The following is a 24,575-nucleotide window of genomic DNA, read 5'->3' on the forward strand; positions in this document are numbered from 1 at the left end:
GCAGCTTTTCTTGAGCCCTTCACCTCTAAGAAGCCAAAGGTTGGGGTGAGGCAAGAACAGGGAAAGAGAAGAGCGTGAGATACAGTTAGGACGAGAGACGCTGACTTCTCTGCCCCACTCCCAGGGTGACACTTGGAGTCTCAACGCTGCACCAGGAGAACGCTGAAATCATTAAAACCATCAGCAACATTGATACAGGAGAAGACATATGTGAGTTTAGTTACCAAGAACATACAAGTCACCCAACAACTAAAATAGGAATACGCACAGTCTGCTAGATTTTGTATAGAACAAAATCATGCTGCCATTCCCGCGTTTGTTTTAAATACGAGTGGCAATATGAAGCCCCTTGGAGTGGTTTTTCGCTTTGTTTCATTTTTCATTTTGAGGTTGTGTCATTTTCAAGCAATGTAATCCCACAGCTGTGGGTCACGATAACTCACGTAGTATAGTCACTGCCCGAGAGAGACCAATGGCTCCTTTAACACCAAGTCCCAAAGAGATTTGGCAAAAACATTTTTTTTCAAATGTTACAACATTCACAAGAGAGAATGGCAGAAACACACTCGGGCCCTCCCTCTCAAAGGACAAGGCATTCCTTATTCCGGCCCCACCTCCTGGGCGCTAGTTCCTTCCCATCCCCCACAGACTGGGAGAAGTATCAATATTTGGGTTATTTCTTAATTCCTACTTGGACTGAGAGATGGGAAACTAATACTACTGGGCTTAAATCAGGCCAACTCTCATTTTAACCATTTCTATCTGTAGGTTGGGGGGGTGAAAACACATTCCTACCTTATTAATTCCTTCTGACTAAGCCAAAGAGGTCTTCATTGCCATAGAAGATAATTCAGTCTGAGAAGAGGACAATCAACCTTTTTGTCCAGTCATTATCTCTCTGATTGATGGACACATACAATCAGATGGACACATACTGAGCTCTACACAAACTTTACAGGACAGTGCACACATGAGCACTAGTATTTAAATTTTTTTCCATAAGAAATGAAAGAGAAAGGACATTTCTCACATTGGAGTTATGTCTGTAGTTCTGTCACATAATCCACATCACCCAGGAACATGCTAATTCTTTGCAAATTCAGTTACCACTATTAGAAAAACCAAAGGAGTACACATTTCACTGTACAGACATGCCCTTAGCAAGCTAAGATAAACACTAGATGTGGCCCTATCAAGCCCTAGAGTTAGCAGTGTAGGAAGAATTGACCTGAAAGGTTGGGGGGGGGATACAGACCCCATCTAGACGCCTTAGGAAGGGGCTCTGCACTTCCTTCGGGGTAGGAGACACTCCACCTGCTCCTTTCGCTCCATCACTTATAGTCCTATCTTTCCTTGAAGATATTTTCCCTACAACGTTCCCTACAATGATTTCCAAAGAAAATTCATAAACCTGATTCATGGCGATTACAACAGTGGGCATCTCTTGCTAAAGTCCCCCACCGATAATGGGTCCTTGGTCCTCAAATCCGTGTCTCATTTTTCCTTCCACAATTGTGTCTTCGGTTGTGTCCCAAAGACACGAACCTCAAACAGGTTCATTAGAAACAATGAGAGGGAGAAAAGGTAGATCGTTGCCTTCATCACGCAGAATCCTGCTCTCAGGAAGAAAGATGCAGATGTGGGAGTGACTCCAGGGAAAGCCTCTGCAGGGAGGATGGGTGTGCCCTCTACTCTGGTGTGTGAACAGGGTGGCAACTCAGACCGTCTGGTGGCCTTCTCCAGAGCAACCCTGACCACCCTATGACGTCGGCATTTCCCCTAGCAGAGATGTTGGGCCCTGGATCGGAGAAGTAACCTTTAAAGATTTACTCCAATCCCAGGCCTGAGCATTCACCAGCTTTTGTCCCTGGTCTTCAGAGTTCCAGCTACTTGCAGGACTGGATTTGATGAAGTAATCCATTCATATTGGGTGAATAAAAACTGAGTGAATAAAAGCCTCTCTTCCGGAGGAGGGGATAAAGTTCCCAGAGCTGTGGGTCTGAATTTCATAGGGGCAGTCAGTCTTCCTGGATGTTCTAATTGCAACCCACAACCAGGAAAGTCGGCAGGGTAGAAGCAGCTCGGCCTCAAGCCAGCTCACGGGTGTCAGCTACAAGTGTACCTTCAAACTAATCACCGCGCAGTCGGAGTTACAGGACCTAGTCGGTGTGAACCCTCTTGTGTTTAATAAGGGCCGAACTCCGGCTGAAACTCTTCTCGCACTCGGTACACTCGTAGGGCTTCTCGCCCGTGTGGACTCTCTGATGCGTGATGAGGTTGGAGCTCTGGGTAAACCCTTTGCCACACTGCACGCACTCGTAGGGCTTCTCCCCGGTGTGCGTCCGCTGGTGCTTGATGAGATCCGACCTTTCGCCAAAGCTGCGCCAGCACTCGTTGCACTCGTAGGGCTTCTCCCCGGTGTGGATCTTCTGGTGCGTGATGAGATGAGAGCTGCGGCTGAAGCTCTTCCCGCAGGCGTTGCACTCGTAGGGCTTCTCCCCGGTGTGGGTCCGCTGGTGCTGAACCAGGTGGGAGATGCGGCTGAAGTTCTCGCCGCACTCGTTGCAGTGGTACGGCTTCTCCCCGGTGTGCGCCCGCCGGTGCCGCACCAGATCGGAGTTCTGGCTGAAGTTCTTGCCGCACTCGTCGCACTTGTAGGGCCTCTCGCCCGTGTGCACGCGGTAGTGCTTGATGAGATCCGACCTCTCGCTGAAGCCCCGGCCGCACTCGTTGCACTCGTAGGGCTTCTCGCCCGTGTGCGTCCGCTGGTGCTGCGCCAGGTGAGAGCTGCGGCTGAAGCTTTTGCCGCACTCCTCGCACTCGAACGGCTTCTCGCCGCTGTGCGTGCGCTGGTGCTGGATGAGGTGCGACAGCCGGCAGAAGCTCTTCCCGCACTCGCTGCACTTGTGCGGCTTCTCGCCCGTGTGGATGGTCTGATGCTGGATGAGGTGCGAGCTCCGGCCGAAGCTCTTGCCGCACTCGCTGCAGTCGTAGGGCCGCTCCCCGGTGTGCGTGCGCTGGTGCTGGATGAGGTGCGAGCTCCGGCTGAAGCCCTTTCCGCACTCGTAGCACTTATAGGGCCTGTCTCCCGTGTGCGTCTTCTGGTGGCGGTTTAGGTCCGAGATCTGACTGAAGGCCTTTCCGCAGTGGGAACATATGTGGTAGCGGATGCCCGCCGGGCCCTCTTTGTGCACCAGCAGGTCGGTGACTTGTTGGAGAGGATAGCTCACCCACTCTTCTGCTGTCAAGTCGCCCCACTGTCTTTCCGACCTGTCCCCGCTTCCGAAGGCCTCTTCACCGTCAGGATTTTCCTCGGCGTTCCCAACAGGCCTTTCGGATGTGGTCCCAAATTCCACATCTTCGCCGATCTCTTGCTTTGGATTCACTTCGTTCTCGCTCCTGATCTCGAAGTCTGTAATAAAGTGTACAGGATGAGATGGGGAATGCACTGCGGCCAGGTACCACACCAGGTTCTTCACGGGCATTACTTCATTTATGATCGCAGGCATCCTGAGACATCCAAGACCCTGAGAGTGAGCGGCTTGCCCACAGTCCCGGCACTAAATGGTAGGGCCGGGATGTCAGATAAAAGGTTCACGCCCTGGTGAGGGTGGCTCAGGCCTACAATCCCAGCCACTTCGCAGGCTGAGGCGAAAGGATCACAAGTTCCAGGCCAGCTTCAGCAATACAGCAAGGCTGGAAGCAACTCAGGAAGACCCTGCCTCAAAATAAAATAAAAGGGTCTGGGGGTGTAGTTCAGTGGTAGAGTGCTTGCCTAGCATATGTAAAGCCCTGGCTTCAATCCCTAGTACCGTAAAAAGAAAATTAAGAAGTTCAAAATGTCCTCTATTACTACAGTTAATGCTTCTTTATGAAAACTGTACATATTTCTGGTGTTTTGGAAGATTAAAGACAATTATTCACAGAACATATAAAAGACTAAATTAGAATTTCTAAAGGCCCAGAGCCTGGATATTTTTTGTATGTACATATTTTACCTTGTCAAGTTTTCATCATTACCATCACATAATATTTACTAAGAAGAATCTACTAGGTTGGTAGGAAGAAAAATGAATTTTGAGTTATCTGTGTCATATCTTAGTTGACAGAAAAAGTGACTGCCAAATGTCACTTGCTACTTTCCAGTGGCCTTTTTAAATGAAAAGAGATGTGGGAACATTGGAGAAGGCAAAAAAGATGTCTGAGAACAATCTTGTTTTGTGTGGGGGGGGCGGCTAGGAGTGGAATCCTGGGTCTCACTGAGCTGCTCCCCAGCCCTGCATCAGAACATTCTCAGCACTGACTGACTATATTGCATGAGTGGATGTATAGTTCTCAAATGAAAATCAAAAACCACAACCAAAATTCTCAAAGGAATTTTCTACAAACACTGAATTTTCCCAACTGTGTTTTGTTTGTTTGTTTGTTTGCTTGCTTGCTTTTGGTACCAGGGATTGAACTCAGGGTGCTTTACCACTGAGTCACATCCCCAGCCTTTTTTATATTTTATTTAAAGACAGAGTCTTGCCGAATTGCTTAGGGCCTAAGTCGCTGAGGCTGGCTTTGAACTCCTGATCCTCCTGTCTCAGTCTCCCAAGCCACCGTGCCCAGGTCTACTGGGTTTCTTAGTATACTTTTCAGAAAGAGGTTAGTATACCTACTGCTGGGAGAAAAGGGACCACAGATAAATTAGTCTGGTAAATGGTGCATACACTATTCTCTCATCAGAAATTCACAATGTCTGATAACATATTAAAGATTCTGAGAGTCCTGAGATAAACAAGGCTTGCAAACATTATTTAACCCTCTCCCAAACTTATTTGGAAAAGAAACCAGTTTCTTCTTTCTTTCTTGGTTTGTTTGCTTGTTTTTGGTGCTTCTGTCCTTCTAATAAGCACTCCTTGGACTAGGCCAATTTAAACTATTTAAGATTCTCATTTCTTGTTTATGTTGTATTGAGTGAAATACCTGGGTAAAAGACATGAGTAGGTAACATTATTTATGGTTGATTTTCTACAGAAGGGATCAAAACAACTTGGGACTTCAGAGAAAGTCCAAGTTAAGAAGGAAACCGTCAAGTTGTCTTTTGTGCTGAGAAAAGACATGGGATAAAGCTTTTTAAAAAAGGGATTCATTCTAATGAATAGCAGGTGACCTAGTGACAATACACACTTGCTAACTTCTGTCAAGTCCTAACAGGAGACAAAGTGAGTCAAAAGACTGTTCAGTTCTTGGATAAATTATTTATTCTAGTTACACCCAGACCAAAATACAGCTAGGAGGGAAAACAGATTTGCATACCATTTTAAAAAAAAAATGGGGACTGGAGCTACAGCTCAGTGGTAGAAGCACTTGCCTAGCATGTGAGATGCCCTGGGTTCCATCCCTAGCACTGCCAAAGAAAAAAGACAGACAGGCAAACAGACAAACACAATGAAACTGCCTCCACTAATAGAATTTGTGATCCCACTATTTCAGGATTCTTCTGGAACATTTCACATACTCACTCTGAACATCTTTAGACAAGAACTTATTCAGACAAAGAACCTGAGGCAAGACTGGGGCTCTGAAGCCAAAACAAACAGAAACGGGTGCTTCTGCCCTCCCATGAACCTAGCTTAGACTCCCTCATCTTCCAGTGCCCTAGAGTAAAAGCACCATTTACAGGGGCATTCATATCCTGGCAAGCACCATTATGCCAGACCTGTTTGGTCAGGGATCTGTACAAACAGGCTGGAGAATGGCAAATGACTCAAGATACAAGAAAACTGAATGTTTCTAAAATGGGCAGAAACTTTTTTTTTTTCTTTTAGACAATATGATCTGAATGTTTCCACATTCGAAGATCTGCCTGAGCACTCAACTCAAGCCACTATCCAATTAAATGACGTAAAAATCAAACAGCTAGGCTCTGTTGGAAACGCTAAGCCATTTTGCCATAGTTTCAGAAATGCTAGGGTGAAGAAAGGTAGAATCCTTACTTACCTAATGAGACAACATTTCCATAATTCTCCTGCATAACATCCCTGTAAAGGTCCCTTTGTGTAGGATCCAGAGGTCTCCATTCTTCCCGGGTGAGGTACATGGCCATATCTTCAAATGTCACAGGTGCCTGAAATCACACAATGCCTCCTCACTACTCGGTATCAAGGAGTTAGTACCAGTTTTTCTTCTTGAAACTAGAGACATGGTTGAGAATGTTGAGGAAGCAAAAGGCATTAAGTCTGCTCTGTAAAGTCCAAAGACGAAATCAACAAGCAAGAAAACAGATGTGGCAACAAAACAAAAAAGAACTGCTCTGGTTCCATAGCTAGATACTCCTGCCCTACTCGGCGCCTTACCCTCTAGCCTTGCCTTTCTGAGAACACAGACAGCAATTCCATCACTCCATAGCTTTACAGACAATGTTCCTCTTTTCTTGAAATATCTTTCTCAGACTAGTGAAACACTGCCATTCATTACGGTTTTCTTCGATGTCCCCCTCCTTCTGCTCAGCTCCGCCCTCGGATGCTCCAGATAGAATTAATCACTCCCACTTCTGTTTCCACACCACAGCACTTTGTTGCTACGGCAAATACAGCACTTATCACGTTGTATCACGGTTAACCGGATGCGTCTTTCTCCCAACAGACTGTGAGCAGGCGGGGTAGCTCCCGTCCTGTCCATCTTTAATCTCCCCATATTTAAAGGCATACAGCTGGTATTCAATACATGCTTGTTTGCGGCTGTATTAGCCCAGTCGTAGGCCCCTGGAGGTAGAATACCGAAGCGAAAGAATTACGAACCCCAGGGAGTTTCCCACAGGGATTTGCAGAGCGGAGAAATGCCGGACGAGGTGGCTAAGCAGACGCAAGGTCCGAGAAACCACCCCCGGCTTACCTGAGACCCTGCCATGAGCAGGGTGGCTGCCATCTCGGGCACAAGGGTTGGCCTCCCGGGAGAGAGAGCAGGAAAAGCAGCTAGCGGACGGCGCTGAAGGAGGCGAAAAGCAGGGCGTGAGGCACGGCAAACAGGCCCTGCCCACTCCCCGGGGCTGGAGTTAGTTCTGGCCGCAAGGCGGACGGGGAGGGCCCTGGACCAGGGCCGGGTCACTCTCCTCCCTGACCCCGGAGCATGACCCGCGCTCTGAGTCTCCACCACCACCGGGTGGAAGCAATGCCAGAATCGACTAGGACAGCCCCAGGGTGGTCCCTCCCCGGCTGGGGGTCACGCCGATGCTGCCTCAGGGAGAAGGCTCCTCAGCCCAGCCCACAGAACGCCTCTGCTCTTCCATCTCGAGGCTGGGTCCTTTCCGGCAGCTGCCTCAGCCAATCAGTGAGCGAAACTTGCAAGATACTCTGCCAATCAGATGCCGAACTCTTGGCCCGCCTCCTGCAGCGTGGCCGAGCCCCTCTATCACGCCTGCGCCTGCGCCTGCCCGCTGGCCTGCCGGGACTTGGAGTTCCACTCCCGCGTACAAAGGCCGGTCAGAGGCCAAGAGCCGAGGAGGGAAAAGAACAAAAGGGTGAAGGAGGGAGCGCGTCCTCCTAACCAGGGTGGAATATTTCCCGCTTCCTTCTCTTGGAGACCACAGCCCGATTAAGCTAGGGATGTTGCCTTGCTTTCCTCCACGTCCCTAGAAACCCTCTTGAGTAACATCCTATTATCCGCGAAGTCGGACTTAATTTAGCTGATGGCCTGTGCTCATTTCCGCAGGGATTATCCCTCTTTTGACAACACCAGCCGGAGTGAAAAACAGTAGCCGCCCACTCCCCCGGGAGGCCGCGCTGGAACTTTGAGCCCCGCCTACGCACTACACTTCCCAGCAGCGGCGCTCGCACCCGGCACGCATGCAGACTACATCTCCCAGCAGCACCTGCGGCACTCGCACCCTGCACGCACGCAGACTACAACTCCCAGCAGCGCATGCGGCGCTCGCACCCTGCACGCACGCAGACTACAACTCCCAGCAGCGCATGCGGCACTCGCACCCTTGCGCACACGCAGACTACAACTCCCAAGTCGGCCTGGTGCCACTTTTCCTGCCCGGGAGTGCGGTCCGCGGCGGAGCCTGGGGTGTGCGGGCTCCCGGCGCTGTTAACCCTGTCGGGGCATCCAGCCGCGTCCTTCTAAAGAGGGCGCCCGTTGAGAGGCGAGAAGCGAAAACCCTGAAGGAAAGCAGAAGCGGGGATGAGGACAGGGCGTGTGAGGAGGAGACAGGCAGGCCCCCGGGCGAGGGCGGGCGGTCCTTATCATCCTGGAGGGTCTGTCTGCTGAAAGGGTTTCTGGAGGCCTCGCTCACCGAGGGGACCCTGGGCCTCTGGGAGCCTGAGCCCGGCGGGTCCTCAGGATGCTAGCAGTCATTGTGAAGGTAGGAAACTGAAAAGCCGGATTGGGGACGAACAGACTTACCTCCTGACCTGCCAAAGATCCACTAGATCGCCGGCTTCAAGATCCAAGAGGCCTCAAACAGATCTCAAAGCCGCAGTTTTCCTAGACCTCTGATGTGCGGAAAGATTCTGGCGGTCACTGGCAGATTCCGGAGATCTCAGACCCACGGGTCGACCTCGAATCCGTAGACTTGCAGGCAAAGCCCAAAAATCGTTGGCTGATACCAAAGACCTCAGTGAAACCAAGGGCTCATAGGCAGATCTCCGAGGCCACAACAACTGGCCAAGAAGCACCTCCCGCGGCTAAGCTGCGTTCAGCCGGAGTTCCTCCGAACGGAAGGATTTGCAGCCTTCCCTTTCCCCAGCCAGGATGAGGGAATTAGACAATGGAAATGGAGCACTAGGCAAAGCAGGCATTCTGCATGGGGAAGCGCTCCGAGCTCTCTGTAGCCTTGGAGAGGGAAGTGATGGAAAAAGAATATAGCAGCTTATTAGGGACTCCCACCCTCTTCAAGTTATAAATATCCCCAGAACCTTGGCTACGTGCCCGGAAGCCTGTTGTCTCTAACTGTACAGGAGACTTCTCTGCCTGGGCTGGGAAAGGGGCTTTTCTTTTGTTTTGCAGATACATCCACCCACTGAGGGACTTGAAATTTTTTTTTTTTTTTTTTTTTTTTTTTTTTTCTTAACATGACTCCAGGCCATGCTTTTATTACTGAGTGTCCTGTTCCCGGTGCCCAGTTATTTATGGTTAAATTACTCAAGTGTCTAAAAAGAACTATTAGGACCCTACCCAGGCATAATGCAGCATCTCCCACTCCTCCTCCTCTTCCCACCCCCAACTGTGGGGCTAGGGATTGTTTAAATGCCACAGAGTTGTACCATCCTGCCCTATCTAAAATTTTAGATCTGAACACCAAAGGAGTTGGAATCCTGGAGAGTTTCCCAAGAGGCAGCATCCCTAGAGGGTGGGCACCAACGTCAGACAGGTCTGGGTTGGAGTCCAGGCTGCATACCAGAAAGTCATTGCTCTGTCCTGACTCATTTCCTTTTCTGTAAAATGGGAATAGTTGTGAGGACTAAGATGACTTAGAACACTCCATGCAGAGCCCTCAGGTGATAGCTGTGATTATTAATTCAGCCTTTGGTGGGCAGGGGAAACTTCCAGAAAGGCCCATGAGTATATTCAGTGGCCTCGAAGATCTGGAAAAATTAAGAGTGGCTCAAAGGTTATGAGCATCTGGCCTTATGCTCCCATTGTGTTCCTGCTGGAAATTCAGACTGAAGTGGGCCAGTCGTGGGTTCAAGCTGATGCTGTGTGAGCCTACTAGAGCAGAGGTACTGGAAGCTGCCAACTGTCACAGACCTAGCAAGCTGAGGAAACCTCTGCTCTAGGAGAGGGGTCAATAACCAGACTGAAGCAGCGGAGAGGTGCAGGCTTGGGCTGAGTAACTGCAGGTTTCTAGCTGGGCATAAGGTGAGCGAGGGCGAGTCTTTGCCCAGTAGGCTCCCTTTTCATCCATTCTCTGGCAGATTGCTTTGTAAACTTTCTTAGCCGCCCCCGCCCCCCTCCCTTTGCTCCAGTGCTTTAAGCCCTTCTTTGTCCTCCTGCTGTTTCTTTTATTCCTCAGGACTGCCTGGGGGCAGGACGACTCTGGAGCCCAGCTTGGCTGCTCGCCTCCTTCTGAGTAAGAGCTTTTTTCTGTCTTCACCTGGGACCCTCCAGAGGGTGGAGGAGAGAGACTGCCAGCAATGGAAAGCATGACTGCATCTGGAGCCCCAGGGGGGCATGGGGAAGAGGGGGAGGGAGGAAAGACAGGGGCTGGAGGTCTTCCTGTTGCAGCCTTCAGCTGGAATCTGAGGGATGGGGTCACTGGAGGAGGAGGTGGCTTCCTGCCCCATTGTTCAGGACTTCAGTGTTTCCCAGGAATACCTACTATATGCAGGGTTTCCAGTAACCACTTGGAAAGCCATGTTTGTTCCCATCATTCAGCAGAGGATGAACACCTACTGTGTGCAGAGGCTGCAGTACAGCTTATCACTGGGGAAAGGGGTCAGGAGAGCCATCTGGCCAGAATCTTCAGTTTAGGTTTTGACATCTCCAAATGAGGTTTTGCATTACGTTGGACACACTGTTTTTTGGTCAAAGACCCACTATGTACGTCCTTAAAACTTGTGCCTTCCTACCAGACCGTTGTGTCTGTGGTGCACTGTAAATGAGCAGCACAATTGTATTGCAGTTTTTTGGTATCAGAAGTATTGTTAACTATTTAAAGCCATGCTTCAATGTTTGTATTCCTGTTTGTCAAACAGGGAACATCAAAAAATAGAAGTGACCTGGGCTTCTCGATTCCACAAGGAGTCAGGTCACGGGGGACACACTGACTTGCGAACAGTCCCTGCATTCCAAGTGCTATCACGAGGGGGTGAGCTAGTCTGTACCCAGACAGGGGCAGACTCCTAGCAAGGGGGAGGGGAGGGAATTTCCCAGAGGAGGTGACATCTGAGCTGACTTGCAAAGACTGTAGCAGTTTCTGGGAGGTGGAGAAGGTGGGAGGGCAAGCATTCCGGGCTTCAAGAACAGCATGTGCAAAGGCCCGCAAGCGTGAAAGGAGAGACCATGTTCCAGAATGGCCAGGATAAGTTATGGCTAGAGGGAATAGTATGCGGGTGGAGCAGCAGGGGGAGGAAGCAGAGTAGGGACAGTGTCTTATGTCCCCTTGCCTGCCTGCCTGTCTCTGCCCTTGGCTATGGATCAGCAAAGCTGGTGATGAGACAGATGCGGGGTAGCCTGGAACTGGCCTGGGGTAGGAAGAGCAGATTGACTCTGTGGGAGGAAGGCGGACTGCAGAGGACTGGGAGGCTTTCTGACATCAGACATTTCTGTCGGTTTTTCTCTGTGACAATATTTTCAAAAAGTATATACAATTGCTAACCTGGCACCTATAACCCCAGCAACTCAGAAGGCTGAGGCAGGAGGATTGCAAATTGGAGGCCAGCCTCAGCAATTTAACAAGACCCTTGGCAACTTAGTAAGATCCTGTGTCAAAAAAAAAAAAAAAAAAAAAGGACTGGGGTGTAGCTCATTGGTAAAGTGCTCCTGGGTTCAATCCCTAGTACCAAAAATAAAGAAATAAATAGAAGACAGTTTGCATTAATAATGTGTAACCCGCTTATTTGGTATGGTCTAGCCTATTGAAAGACACCAAATGGGCCCATTTCATTCAGTCCTCCTCTGACACTGAACGGGGAAGGTGCCCCCCAGCCATGCCTGCAGAGCTGCTGTGGGAATAAATGTGAAGCCTGCAGAGGAGACCTTGGTGCAGAGCAGCCATCATTGCTGGGGAGGTGAAACATGGAGGCTGGCTGAAGTGAAGCCATATCTCATGGCTCAGAACCCGACAGGGCCTGGGTTCAAATCCAGCCTCTGTCTCCTTGGAACGAATTACTCTCTGAACCTTGGGTCCCTCCACCTGTGAGGAGTGTAACAATACCCATTTGTAGAGACAAAGTACAGCAGCAGTTGCTCGAGGTGGGGGAAGGGGAAGTGAGGAGCTGCTTCACAGTTTGCTTTGGAAGAGGAAAATTTTGGGAGCTTAGTTGCACAACAATGTGAATGTAGCTTACCACACTGCATGCTTAAAAATGGTTAAAATGGGTTGTGTTTGTTAGCGAAGAGAACTTGGTATGCTGGTCTTGGACTCCTGGGCTCAGGTGATCCTCCCACCTCAGCCTCCTGGGTAGCTGGGATGTATAATTTTAAAGGAGTATAATAGTAGTGCCCTGGATCACGGGCCAGAGATTAGGTGAGACAATGTGACCCGCTCCCCTACACGCCTAGTAATAATAGTAGCTAATGTTTACTGATCGCTCCTTGTGTGGGGCAGGATTCTTGGTGCCTTCCTCGTGTTCACTTAATGAATCCTCAAAACAACCCCTGGAGCTCGCGGTGGTTATTATCACTGTTTTATAGACAAAAACTGGAAGTCTGGATAAGTTGCATAGTGTGCCCAAGACACCCAGCTAGTCAGTTCTCAACAGATATTATTGACACTGCCGGACAAAGAAGTATCAGAAGAACCTCATCATGAAGGTAGATGCAATGAGAGAAAGAGCTAGACTCATGGTAGATTCAGGGGTGGCAAGTTCACCGAGCCGTGCGAGTCGTGGGGCACGGTTTGTGTTGCCAGGGCATCAGAGGCTTCAAGATGCGCATCTGAGGTGGGCCTTGAGGAATGGGTGCTATTTCGACCAGGGTGAGGAAGAAGCAGCCCAGATGGTGGTGGGAGGGAAGGTCCACTGGGTATTCAGGGAGAGAGCGAGTTGTCTATGAACACGTGAGCAATGTGACTCCACGGCATGTACAAACAGAAGAAAGGGCAGCTGTGCTCCACGCACGTATAATACGTCCACAGACATTCTCCTGTCACGTATGAACGACAACGAAAACGAATAGAGCAAGTTTCTCCCATGGGCTGTAGCGCCAGGGGCAGCAGAGGTAGAAGACAAGTCACCAAAGACAGGCAGAGGGTGAGGGTCCACCAGGGCGGTCAAAGAACTAAAAGCTTCCAGGTCCCTCAAAAAACAAAAACAAAAAAACCCAAAAAAACAGAAAAACAGAGGGCAGAAGGAGGTGAATTCTGCAAATCGAACCAAGAAGTCTGAGGCTCACTGATGGCGATGAGCTGAAGATAACCAGGAGAAGAGGCTCCGCCATGCAGGTGGGACAAGGAGCGTGCCAGCTGGGAGCCCAGCAAGGAGCCTTCGCCCAGTCCTAGAAAAGAGAAGCCCTGAAAGGCCACGTCCAGGGTGCTGGCCCAGGGAAGGGTAGGAACAGGCAGACGCTGTAGAAGTGGCAGTTGGTCAGGTGCAGAGGTGGGTCTGAGGTCTGAAGCAGTGGACACAAGAGAAAGCGGAAGGACCTGGGAAGGAGGGGTGAGTGCGTTTTCAGATGAGTTGTGTGGGGAGGGGCCGCTTGGGAGGCACTTGGTGTCACAGCCTTGAACTGAGGGAAAATGAGGGCAAAGACAGAGGTGACCGTGTGCGTGAGATTTCTAAGGAAGACCTCTGTGTGGCGTTTTAGGTTCCTGTAACCTTTTGAAAATACCTTTTAAATGGGGTCACGGGATCTTGTATGGGCTTTTCTGTTCTCGTGTGCTTTTGGCCAGAATGTCCCTACAAGGCCGTCTGTCCCCCATCCCAAGCATGTCACCTGTTTCGCCTCATCTAACCCTGTCCTTTTCCTCCCACAAGGGCACGGTGTCCCCTTCCCACTGAAGCCGTCCTGGGTGCGGAAGGTCGTGCTGGCCTGTGGTGGCGCACACCCTCTTCAGCTTTGAGATGGAGGAGAAGATGTGGCTGAGCCTCGTGTGGAAGGCCTCTGTGCCCAGGGGGAGCACAGCCCACCCTGAGGACCTGGGTGGGGCCCGGGCGGCCTGGGCGGCTGGAGCACAAGGTGTGGGGCGAGGCAGAGGCCCGCCTGCCAAGCACAGCGGGGTGCAGGGAAGCTTCCAGGCGACAGGTGGAGCAGGGAACTCAACACCCTCTGATCACCCTCAGATCAACTGTCAAAAGCTGATTCTGGAGCCAGGGCACGCCTGTCATCCCGGAGGCTCGGGAGGCTGAAGCAGGAGGACCTCAAGTTCAAAGCCAGCCTCAGCAACTTAGCAAGGCCCCAAGGAACTCAGTAAGACCCTGTCCCTAAATAAGAGATAAAAAAAGGTCTGGGGATGTGGCTCAGTAGCTCAGTACCCCTGGGTTCGATCCTTAGTACCAAAATAAAATTAAATTAAAAAAGAAGCTGACTGTGGACCCTGGCAATGGAGAGCATGGGTAGAGGAAGGTCGCTGGGGAGGGGGCACGCTTGCTGACAGACACAGTCTGGCCTGTTCATGCTTTTCTGTGTCCTTCTGTGAACCTAGACAAGGACCAACAGATGCGTGGACTTGAGCCGGTTAGTTCTCTTGCTGTTTAATTTGACACATTGCCTTTGTAAGCAGGTTTTGGGGGGGCTATATAGTTGCTCCCCTCACTCTGCTTAAATCCCTATGGAACACAGTGGAGATCAGACTGCCCCCGGGTACCACCTGTAAAAAACATCCCAAAGTAACCTTTATTGACATTAATTTGATAGTGGCTGCTATTTTTTTCTGCTATCGGTTTCTTCCTTTTGGGGGGGGAGGGTACTGGGCATTGAATCCAGGGACACTTAACCACTGAGCCACATCCCCAGCCCTTGTTTCTGTTTTATTTTGAGATAGAGTCTTGCTCAATTGCTAAGTGCCTTGCTAGATTGCTGAGGCTGGCTTTGAACTTGGGATCCTCCTGCCTCAGCCTCCAGAGCCACTGGGATTATAGGCGTGTGCCACCTGCCCAGCTCTGCTGTTGGTTCCTAAACATTTGAATGGAGGATTAGTTAATGCAAACACAAATCTAGATATCCATGCCTTTCCTACTCAAGAGTGCAGCCCATGGTCAGCAGCATCAGTATCACCTGGGAACTTTTTGGGAGTGAAAAATCTCAGGTGCCACCACAGAGGCACTGAATCAAAATCTGTATTTTAGCATAATCCCCAGGGGGTCCCCCCTAATAATAAGGTTCATGGGGCACTTGACTTTCTAAGCAGCATCCCTCTGCATTTCTGTGGACAAGATTCACACCTCCGATATGGCCTGTCACATCCGCCTAGTGTGGCAGTCCCTGCCTATGGTTCTGAAATTTCCCCATCAGGCCATGAACTTCTGGAAGGCAGAGGCTGAGCTTTGTGTCCAGCTCTGGGTGTCTCAGTGTCAAGTACATCGACAGGAAGCCGAAGACTGGGGCCTCAGACCTGGTCTGCCTTTGGGAGCTGTGGGTGTTGCACCTTCTGTGGGAGAACCCCAGCCTTTCCCTTGGACCCTCCAACCCTGACTGCGTACGAGCTGGAGATGGTGGCAGATTCCTGTGCACAGTCTCTTCATGGGCTTCGTCTTCAGGAGGGATCCCAAGACGGGCAGAAGAGGATGTAACTGTTCCAGAGGGGCTGGTGCTCAAGGGGGTGAGGAGCTTGGGCTGTCCTTACAGTTCACCGCAGGGTGAGCCCGGGACCTCCACCTGTCACCCGGGAGGCAGCAGCAGTACTGCTTCCAGTTCTACAGGTCAGGAAGTGGCTCAGAGAGGTTAAGAGACTTGCCCAAGCTCCCAGAGTCCTCAGACTCCTGCACAGCATCCATTTTAGGTAAGAGAGGTAGCTCAGCCTGGGGCGGATGGAAGGCCAGTGACAGAGAATGAGGCTCAACAGACCTGCTCCCAGGGGCTCTTCCAGAAGTTTCCAGCTTTGCCTAGAGTTCTTATCAGCATGAAAAGCCAGCTGATGTCCTCAAGGGAGAAGCATGCTGTGTTCTGCTGGCTTCCTCTGAAGTTCAGGCCACAGATGGAGCTGGGAGGAGCCCAGTGCCAGGGCTCGGGACCCCCACGGGCTGTAGAAGTCAGGGGCACTGCCGTAATGCTCACCAAGAGAGCCTGCGTTCAGAGGGGCCATTCTCCACCTAGAGGGACCTGGTCGAGGCCCTCCAAGGTCCCCTAAAACCAGCTGTGAGCAGGGAATAGCAGGGAGTTGGGGAAGAGACGCGGAGGAGTGGAGAAGATCCTGCCTGGCGTGGGAGTCCTGTCTCTCGGAGCCAAACCACACAGCAGCCATGTGAGGCTCTGGGGCCAGGAGATCTGTGTTGATCTCTTTTCTCATTTACTTGTTTTTGATTCCCTGTGGTCCTGCGGATTGAACCCAGGGGTGCTCTAACACTGAGCTACAGCCCCAGACTTTTTATTTTTTATTTTTAAACAGGGTCTCACTAAATTGCTGACGCTGGCCTCAAACTTGAGATCCTCCTGCCTCGGCCTCCCAAGCTGCTGGGATTACAGGCTGTGACACCACACCCAGCCTCCCCTGGTATTTTTCAGTTCAGAAAAGGCTGAGATTCATGGGGGAGGGAAGGGACCGAAAGCAAAGGTCTGCTAGCCCACTGAGAGACGTGCCCCTCAGCTCTGATGCTCTGGATTTCCACAGGAGTTCCACCAACAGAGTCTAACACTGCACCCCAACAAGGCCCCCTGTTCGCCAGTCGTTATCAACGACGGATTGCCAATTCGCATAAGGATTCTCCCTCAGATCCCCACTACCTCATTCAGAGTCCAGTATTGTTCTTCATCTTAACGTTTATTTTTCTCCAGTTCAGGTGGCTTAGCATGTCCTCTCTGTTCTTCCTTCCCTCACGTGCTGCCGTCCTGGCCGGTGGTCCTGTCAGCAGAACTACAAAACCAAAAAGCAAGAGAATCTGAGAGGTTCCCGTGGATTCCGGGGAGGCCGTGTGGGAACATGGGAAGAAGGCGGGTCTGGAGCCACACAGGCCAGGATCCAAAGCCCGGCTGGGGGTCCTGGGCCGTATGACCTTGAACAGATCACTCATCTGCAAAGTGGATGACGATGGGAACAAGCTCAGGTAAGGAGGGAATGGCCCCTGGTGCCTGGCAGGCGCACCGCAGCCTCTCCGTTCACGGCTAAGAACACTGGCATTGCCACTGGTCCCTCGGGCAGACTTAGTCTCCCCATGGCAGTGGATAAGAACCGAAAGTATTAGTGGACGCCACACAGCTGCCACCTCTAACGGGTCCTTCCTCTCCAACTAACAGGAGGCAGGGAGGAGGCGCTGGGTTGTAGCATGCAGGACACCTTCCCAGGGGTACCCTTCACAAGAGCGATCGTTTATTGAGCACTTACTCTGTGTGAGGCAGTAGTGACATGGTTAACTCATTTCATCCTCACAGTTTCCCATGAGGTGGACATTAGCATTACTTGGCTTTGCACAGGTAAGCAAGCAGCTCAGTTAAAGGACTTACCCCAAATCCCAGAACACCTGTCGATGACATACTCAAAATGGCACCAAGAATGGTTTTCACATACGTGCTCAGGGCTTTTTTTGTATGGTTGTACAAGTCACTGACTGCACAAAGAGCCTAACCCAAGGGGTAAGCTGAGGCTGAAACTTAGCCCATGCTCTGATGGCTCTGTACTTTGGGACAGAACCGTATGCCCGGAGGAAGGGCCACTTCTCTTTCTCTCTTTTCCAGTACTGGGGATTGAACGTAGGGGCACTCTACACAGACCTACATCCCCAGCCCTTTTTATTTTGAAACACAGTCTTGCTAAGTTGCTGAGGCTGGCCTGGAACTTATAATCCTCCTGCCTCGGCCTCTGGAGTCGCTGGGATGGCAGGTGTGCACCACTGTTCCCAGCAGAGACATCTTTTTCTATTTTGACAAAGATGCCACAGAGGAACCAGAGCCCTGGGAGGCGCGTGATGCCTTCAGAACAGCTCCGCGGCTGGACGTTAAACCCCACGTTACAGACGAGGAGGCCCAGGCCTGGAGAGCGGGGGCAGTACGCGAAGGTTCTGTGAGCAGTAAAGCCAGGATCTGAGCCTGGTGCCCAAGCCCTGCTCTCCCCACTAGCCACTGTACTGACCCTCCCCTCAGTGCCCAAGGAGCAAGTAAAGGACACACACATGCCACCTGGCTTCTGCCTTAGACATACGGCAGTTCTAAGCAGGCCCGAAGAAGGGCTGAGGCCCTCCATCTGAGGCCAAATGATCAGGAACTCGGAGCCTCATCCTTCCGAGCTCCACCGTGGTTTTAACTGTTTCTTGAGCTCAGTTTCCTCATCTGAACGTGAGACGGTCATCATAAAGGGACACTTGGTACTGTTTGGAAGTGTGTGCATGTGTAGTGACCCTCACATCAACCCTAGGAGAAAAGCACCATCACCACCCTTCTGCTCTGGGAGGCAAGTGATACGTTCAGGGTCGCACGGTGAAGGGGGCAGAAGGGGCCCGAAGCCAGGGCCCCAGCTCCCAATCCGGGCCCAGCCTCGGGTCCCTTGCTAAGCACCTTAGAACTCTTGGAGCCCTGTGGCCTGCCTGGTGGCCCAGAGGTCACCCAGCGCACATACAAGTGAGATAAATCAGATGGACTGGACCCTGGCATGAGCCGCGTGACCACGCCCTGTCCTCCCGGGAGGCAGCTTGGTGGGGAGGAGCACTCCAGGAGGAGCCTCTTCTCGGCCCAGAACAAAGCCTCTGCCTCTGCGGAGCGGGCAGCCTGGGTCCCAGCCACAGGACACCTGCAGAGCTGCCTGGAGGGGAGATGCCTGGCAGTCCCAGGACGAGTCTCCCCCAGTCTCTCGCCCTGGGCGGCAGTGGGTCAGAGGAAGCACCATCTGCGAAAGCACTCGGCAGAGACGTGGTCGGGTGCTCAGGGCCATTGTCCTTCCTCCCCGCTGTGCGTCTCTGGAAGCAGTTTTCATCTCTGCACCGAAGACAGACTCGCCCACCCATCAGTAAAAGGGAGGCTACTGCTCCCATCCCGTTGGGCACCCTCCCAAAACTAACACACGCAGCGCGCTCTCCCCCGCTGCCCCGAACAACCTGCCACTCCCCCCGCTCTGCGGGCCTGCTCTGTGGGAAGCACCCCAGGCACGAGGCCCTTCTGGGATGTGGGTAGCACTTCCTGTTTTGGGCAGGTCTGTGGGTGGTCAGGGAGGGAGACAGATACAGACCTTCCAGCGATTCCCGCACTCGTTGCACAAGACAAAGGTAGTCATGGGCTCGTCGGCACTGCGCGTTTGCACCTGAGAAAGAACCAGCCATGGAGTCACCCTCCTGTTCTGGGACCTGCTGTGGCTCCCACTGTCTAGTAGGTCCAAATTCCAGAGACAGGCACTGGTATTCCTGCCCCACTTTGGCAATTCCCTTATCTCCAAGAACTCCCTAAGAACTTCCTCTCCCCTGGCTGACGGTGAGTCACTCCCAGCATCTCACCGGCGCAACCTGGCCTTTGCACGTACACTTTGGTTCATCTGTCTGAGCCGATCTCTTATGCTGCCTAAGACTCACCTCCTACAGGCGGAGTCCCGGCCTCCCCCTCCCCGAACACAGATGTACCCTGCTCACCAGAACTTCAGGTGAGCTGGAAGCACTTTAGAAATCACCTTGTACATCTTTATTTTACCCGTGGAAGGACTGAGGCCTGGAGAGGAAAGGGGCTTGGCGGTCACTGGGCCTCGGTTTCCCCAGTGTATAGTGAGGGGGCTGCCTTCACGCTGCTAAGTTCCCCTCCAGCCATAAGTGACTCAGGTTGGGCCCTGAGTCTGGCTCTTCTCATTCTTACTTCAGGGCAGGCCAGAGCATACCGTTTCCACTTCATGGTCACGCAGCCGGCTGTTTCTACCCCCTAGAGGATGTTCTAGAAGCCACAGGAGCACCACGGTGGTACCCCAAGGCTGGCCCTTCCCTCTGCAGCCTGGGGAATCTTAGCCCTTTCTCCCTCCGGCTCCTTCCTGAGCTTCTTTCTGGTCACCACCTCTGTGTCCCTGGGCTGCTCCACAGGCCCAGCCCGCCCCCCCCACCCCCCCAGTACCTGGTTATAGGTGCAGTTCTTCTTCTTGCATTTGCTGCACTGGAAGAGGTCAGTGGTAGTGCCACCAGTCTTGGCCATCTGGTGCTCCCGGATGGCCTCCTGGGTCATGGCGTTCCTCAACTCCTTCAGCTCATCACTGGCCATTTCCTAGAGAGAAGCGAGTCTGCCCATGAGGGCTGGCGAGCCCCAGGGGCTTCGCCCACACCTGCTTGCCCGAGCATTGGAATGGAGGAGCCGGGAGCAAGCCAGATGGAGTATGAGGGGCCAGTGGGAGACCTGGACCTAAAGGGTCCCCATTCCCGTGCCATCCCTGGCGGCAAGGTCAAACCTGGGGCTCGGGCTGGGCCAAGGTCAGCAGGGCGTGTACAGGAGGACAGCAGGCCAACAGCCTGGCCAGGGATTAGTGCTGTGGTCCATTCCATCGGGCCTGGCGCTTACCCCGCCTGCCAGGGCCTTGGCCTGGATTGAACCTTCCTCGTGCAAGCTGACTGAACCACTCCCCATCTGATCTAGATGTCCTGTGTCCCTTGCCCTTCCAGTCTAGGCTCGACCCAGGGCCTGCTCCAGCTGTGAGCACTGGCCAGTGCGTCCTGCCCTGGGAGCCTTGGCCAGCTAGCCATGACTTGCTGCTGCTGCCCCCCACCTAGGGAACCCTGAGGCTTCTGGGCTCACAGGAAAACCACAGGCCCACCTGAGCACGATGGCAGGACTCCAGCACCCAGACTCTTCCCTTCCCTAGCCACCCCCTGGCTATGGGATTCCCCTTAAGGCCCTGCCAGAGGACAGCAGAGAGGGGACGCTCAGGCTGGGGGCAGCCCAGCTAAGGGTGGGTTCGGGGAAAGGCGCACAGCTGAAGTTGATGCGGAAGCGAGACTTGGTGTTGGTGGAGGATTGCAGTTGTGGCCGGCTGTCATGGCTTCCACAGGGAAAGGAGCTGGCAGAAAGGTCAAGTGATTTCAGTGCGCTGACCCTGCATTGTAGCCACCCGCTTCTTGGTAAATGCACATTCCTCTGACTCTGGAAAGCCAAGAGCAGACCCGGGAATATGCATTTTTACCAGTGCCCCCCAAGTTGTTCTGGTGCACACTGACGTTTAAGTCCTGTTGTGTTAAATTCACAAATTAGGGCCTAATCCATGGCAGGGCCAGTAAGAGAAAAATAAGTCAACCAGGATCACAGGAGTTAAAAGCTGCTGACTTTAATTTGGGGGGATTTTCCAGAGCATAATGTATTCATTCATTTGAAATTTATCTGATGCCAACTTACTGAATGCTTTAGCTGCTGTGCTGTTCATGTAAACGGGCTTTGACAGTGGGAGTGCCTGAGTCATTGGAAACATCTGTCAATTTACCTGTCAAATAAATCTGTCAAATATTCCCATTGCGGTCAATTTCTTTTCTCTTTATTTTGGTACTGGGATTGAACTCGGGGGTGTTTAACCACTGAGAATATATATATATATTTTTTGGGGGGGGGCAGTGCTGGGGATTGAACCCAGGACCTTGTGCTTGTGAGGCAAGCACTCTACCAACTGAGCTATCTCCCCAGCCCCCTTTTTTCTATATTTTATTTAGAGACAGAGTCTCCCTGAATTGCTCAGGGCCTCGCTAAGTGCTGAGGCTGGCTTTGAACTTGCGATCCTCCTGCCTCAGCCTCTCACATTGTGGGATTACAAGCGTGCCCACTGTGCCCAGCACCGTACTCAATTTCAAGCTCCTAGGGTGATGGAGCTGAGTGCTGCACATGCTTAGCAATGGAGCTGGCAGGGCCCAGCTGGGCACACCACCACCCCCAGGCTCCCGGGCTCCAGACAGAAAGCTCTGCTCCCTGCCCCGTAACGAGGGAAGGGAGTCCTGGGCCGGAACAGGTGCCGGAAGCACAGCCTCCCTCAGCAAAGTGCCTGGGAAGGCTGGTCATAAAGAGGCTGACAACCTTAGCCAGTGTCCACAGACAGGTTCTGGGAGAATGGCACACTCCAGACAATAGAATAGCAGGCACTAAAGAGCAGAGGACAAGGACAGTGTGTTTGGGGAAGGGTATGTGCGGTGGTTTCAAGTTGAGGAGTGTGGGAAACAGGGCGGGAGGCCGATCCTGGAAGGAGGGTGTTAAGTGCCTGCTGATAGCAGGAAAACCACCCCCACCCTCCAACCCACTGGCCTGTCTCTGCCTGGCACAGTGAAATGAGGCAGCAACAGAGTCGCACGGAGTCAGCTGCCAGCTCAGTGGTAGAGCACTTGCTTAGCATGTGCCAGGCCCTGGGGTTCACCCCCTGCTGCACCAGAACAAAAGATGCACGAGGAATGAGCCCCTATGACCCGGCAGTGAAGAGTTCTGAAAGTGAACTCAGTACGTATCTGTTGAGCACTTTCCCCCAGAACTAGAGATTTAACCCAGGAGCGCTCTACCACCGAGCCACACCCCAGCCCTTTCTTATTTTGAGGCAGTCTCACTAAGTTGCCCAGGCTGGCTTTGAACTTCCTGTGATCCTCCTGCCTCAGCCTCCAGAGTTGCTGGGATTACAGGCGTGCACCGCTCTGCCCGGCACCATTTTTCTTACTGGAGCAAAAATCATCCTGTGTTTCTTTCTCTTTATTTTTTTTAAATGGCACTAGGGACAAATCCAGGTCCTCGGCATACTAGACAAGTGCTACCCCTGAGCTCTACCACCGAGCCCCTCCCCAGCCCTGTCTTTTTTGGAGGTGCTGGGGATTGAACCCAGGGCCTTGGGCGTGCAAGGCAAGCACACTCCCAACTGAGCTATACCTCCAACCCCTGTCTGGTATTTCTAATAGGAACTTCATTCCTGGGGCAAGAAATGCTCCCAAGTATGCCAATGCTGAACTCCTAACCCTAAAGTGATGGGGTTTGGAGGTGGGATCCTTGGGAGGCGATTAGGTTCTGAGGGCCGTGGGATTACTGTCTGTGTAAGAGAGGCAGAGGGCTGGGCTGGGGCTCAGTGGTGGAGCACTTGCCTGGCATGTGTGAGGCACTGGGTTCGATCCTCAGCACCGCATATAAATAAATGAATAAAATAAAGGTCCATCGACAACTAAAAAAATTATATAAAAAATTTAGAAAAATAAAAGAGGCCAGAGACCCTCACTCTTCCTGCCAGCTGAGCTGGCCACATGTGAGATGGAACCTGCCAGCCCTTGATTCTGGACTCTCAGCATTCAGCACTGATGGGAGTAAGCCTGTCACTCATCGGTGGCACGGCTGTGGTGTTTTTGTCCCAGCAGCCTGAACTGAGACACTGATAAGCTGATTTGCGATTTAAAACTATGGGCACACGCTTCTATTTGTCCAGACGATCAGATATTTTAAATTGAGCAGAAAGATAACCCTGGTGTGTGTGCGCCAAGTTCCCTCCGTAGCTGAAGGCCGGGGCTCTTTGTGGTTCGGGTATTTGAGGAAGGCAGCGAGCCCCTCCCGGAAGTGGAGATATACACACCCCGGCACACCGCGCTGCACTCAGCACCCCACACAGATCACAAACGGGTGCAGCCTTGCCGATGGCTTCAGTGGGCTCCAGACCCCCTGAGGCCCACCCAGGCTCCCGGGGCCTAACCTCCCACTCCCTTCTCAGGGCGACTTCCATTCTCCAATCTCTGGGTGCCTGCGGGGATCCCCTAGGGACTCTGGCAGGAAAAAGCCATCGTGCCTGAGGGTGGCAAAAGGTGTCTTTCCAAGATGTGGGTCTGAAATAAGCAGAGCTGGGATCGAGTGGCCTCGGTTTCCTTCTCCATGAAATGGGGACATTTCGTCCTCCACAGCACCGTGAGAAGGGTCACATGAGAGACTGGTGAGGGAGCCGTCACACACGGTTCCGAGGGGAGCCCTGCCTGGAGGCCCAGGAAGCCCTTCTCCCCTCACTACGTGAATATTACTTCACGTATCAACTCATTTAATCGTTCGCAAGAGAGCAATTGTGATTCTCATCCCCATTCCGTAAACAGAAAAAGAGCACAGAGAGGTTAAACAGTTCATCCGAGATCACACAGGGAAGTGGCAGAACTGGAATTCAAACTCGGGCTGACACCATCTGGGCTTCTGAGTACTCTATTGTCCCTCCTCAAATGGTCTCTTCCCTTACTGACCCCTTGAGGCTGGGTCGTTCTCCCCTCATAAATTCCCACGGTGGTGTTATTTACCACTCTGTATTACACATATTTGTAAATCTATCTCCTCACCTTGGACTCCTAGCCTGGCCAGGGCCCTGGGCCCTGAGTCCTGGGATACAGCACTGAACAAGAGAGAGAGGGGGTCAGAGAAGGGTGGGTGCCTGGGCCAAACAGCTGCCTCCTGGCTTCAAGGCTTTCTAGCTGCGTGCAGGGAAAGTCAGCTGACCTATGTCCTCATCTGTAACATGGGGATGATGAGCATTTCTACCTTAGTGGGTGTGGCCCACGCGCTTAAAGTACTCAGCACAGCACTCTGTGCAAGTCAGCTGCGGTTGTTACCTAGCTGGTTCTCCAAGCCCTGTGGGGAGGCTGAGATGATTCTAGTGGGAAAAGGGCCCTGGGCAGACTGGAGGGACCTGGCCTCCCACACTGCCACCCGAAGCCCTGGGCCCTCACCTCTGCGGTCATCTTGGCTATGAGCCCAGCGGAAATGGCCCCACTGAGCACATTGCGCCTCAAGCCAGGGTTCCTGGGGTCCTTGAGGTTGCTGATGCGGCTGCGCACGCGGTTCCGGTACTTCATGTCTGTGCTCTTGAGCTCCTGGTAGATATGTGACAGGGTCAAGGGACAGCCAGA

At 52.3% G+C, this 24,575-nt stretch overlaps 2 protein-coding genes across 5 annotated transcripts in view; both read right to left on the reverse strand.

Annotated features, from left to right (window-relative positions):
- Positions 1-9: 9 nt before the first annotated feature.
- ZNF436 (zinc finger protein 436) lies at positions 10-9,743 on the reverse strand. Of its 4 annotated transcripts, none has more exons than XM_079138170.1 (4): positions 8,392-9,743; positions 6,880-6,972; positions 5,986-6,112; positions 10-3,412 (listed from the first exon to the last, which is right to left on the reverse strand). In XM_079138170.1, the coding sequence occupies exons 2-4, from the start codon at positions 6,910-6,912 to the stop codon at positions 2,160-2,162; spliced, it is 1,413 nt and encodes a 470-aa protein (XP_078994296.1). In that variant the 5' UTR covers positions 6,913-6,972; positions 8,392-9,743; the 3' UTR covers positions 10-2,159. The 4 variants fall into 4 exon arrangements, with proteins under 4 accessions (XP_078994296.1, XP_078994297.1, XP_078994298.1 ...); XM_079138171.1 differs by lacking the exon at positions 8,392-9,743 and adding an exon at positions 6,342-6,565 and having other exon boundaries at positions 6,880-7,731; XM_079138172.1 differs by lacking the exon at positions 6,880-6,972.
- Positions 9,744-16,509: 6,766 nt separating this feature from the next.
- Positions 16,510-24,575, reverse strand: part of TCEA3 (transcription elongation factor A3) — a 35,599-nt gene continuing 27,533 nt past the window's right edge. Inside the window, exons 8-11 of the mRNA XM_079138228.1 lie at positions 24,396-24,545; positions 19,819-19,965; positions 18,959-19,030; positions 16,510-16,657 (exon numbers count right to left, since the gene is read on the reverse strand). Of these exons, the coding sequence (XP_078994354.1) occupies positions 16,649-16,657; positions 18,959-19,030; positions 19,819-19,965; positions 24,396-24,545 (378 nt within the window). The 3' untranslated portion in view covers positions 16,510-16,648. The remainder of the gene's footprint in view (positions 16,658-18,958; positions 19,031-19,818; positions 19,966-24,395; positions 24,546-24,575) is intronic.

Source organism: Sciurus vulgaris, assembly GCF_902686455.1.
Source record: "Sciurus vulgaris genome assembly, chromosome: 1".
In the NCBI taxonomy this organism is placed as follows: Eukaryota; Metazoa; Chordata; class Mammalia; order Rodentia; family Sciuridae; genus Sciurus; species Sciurus vulgaris.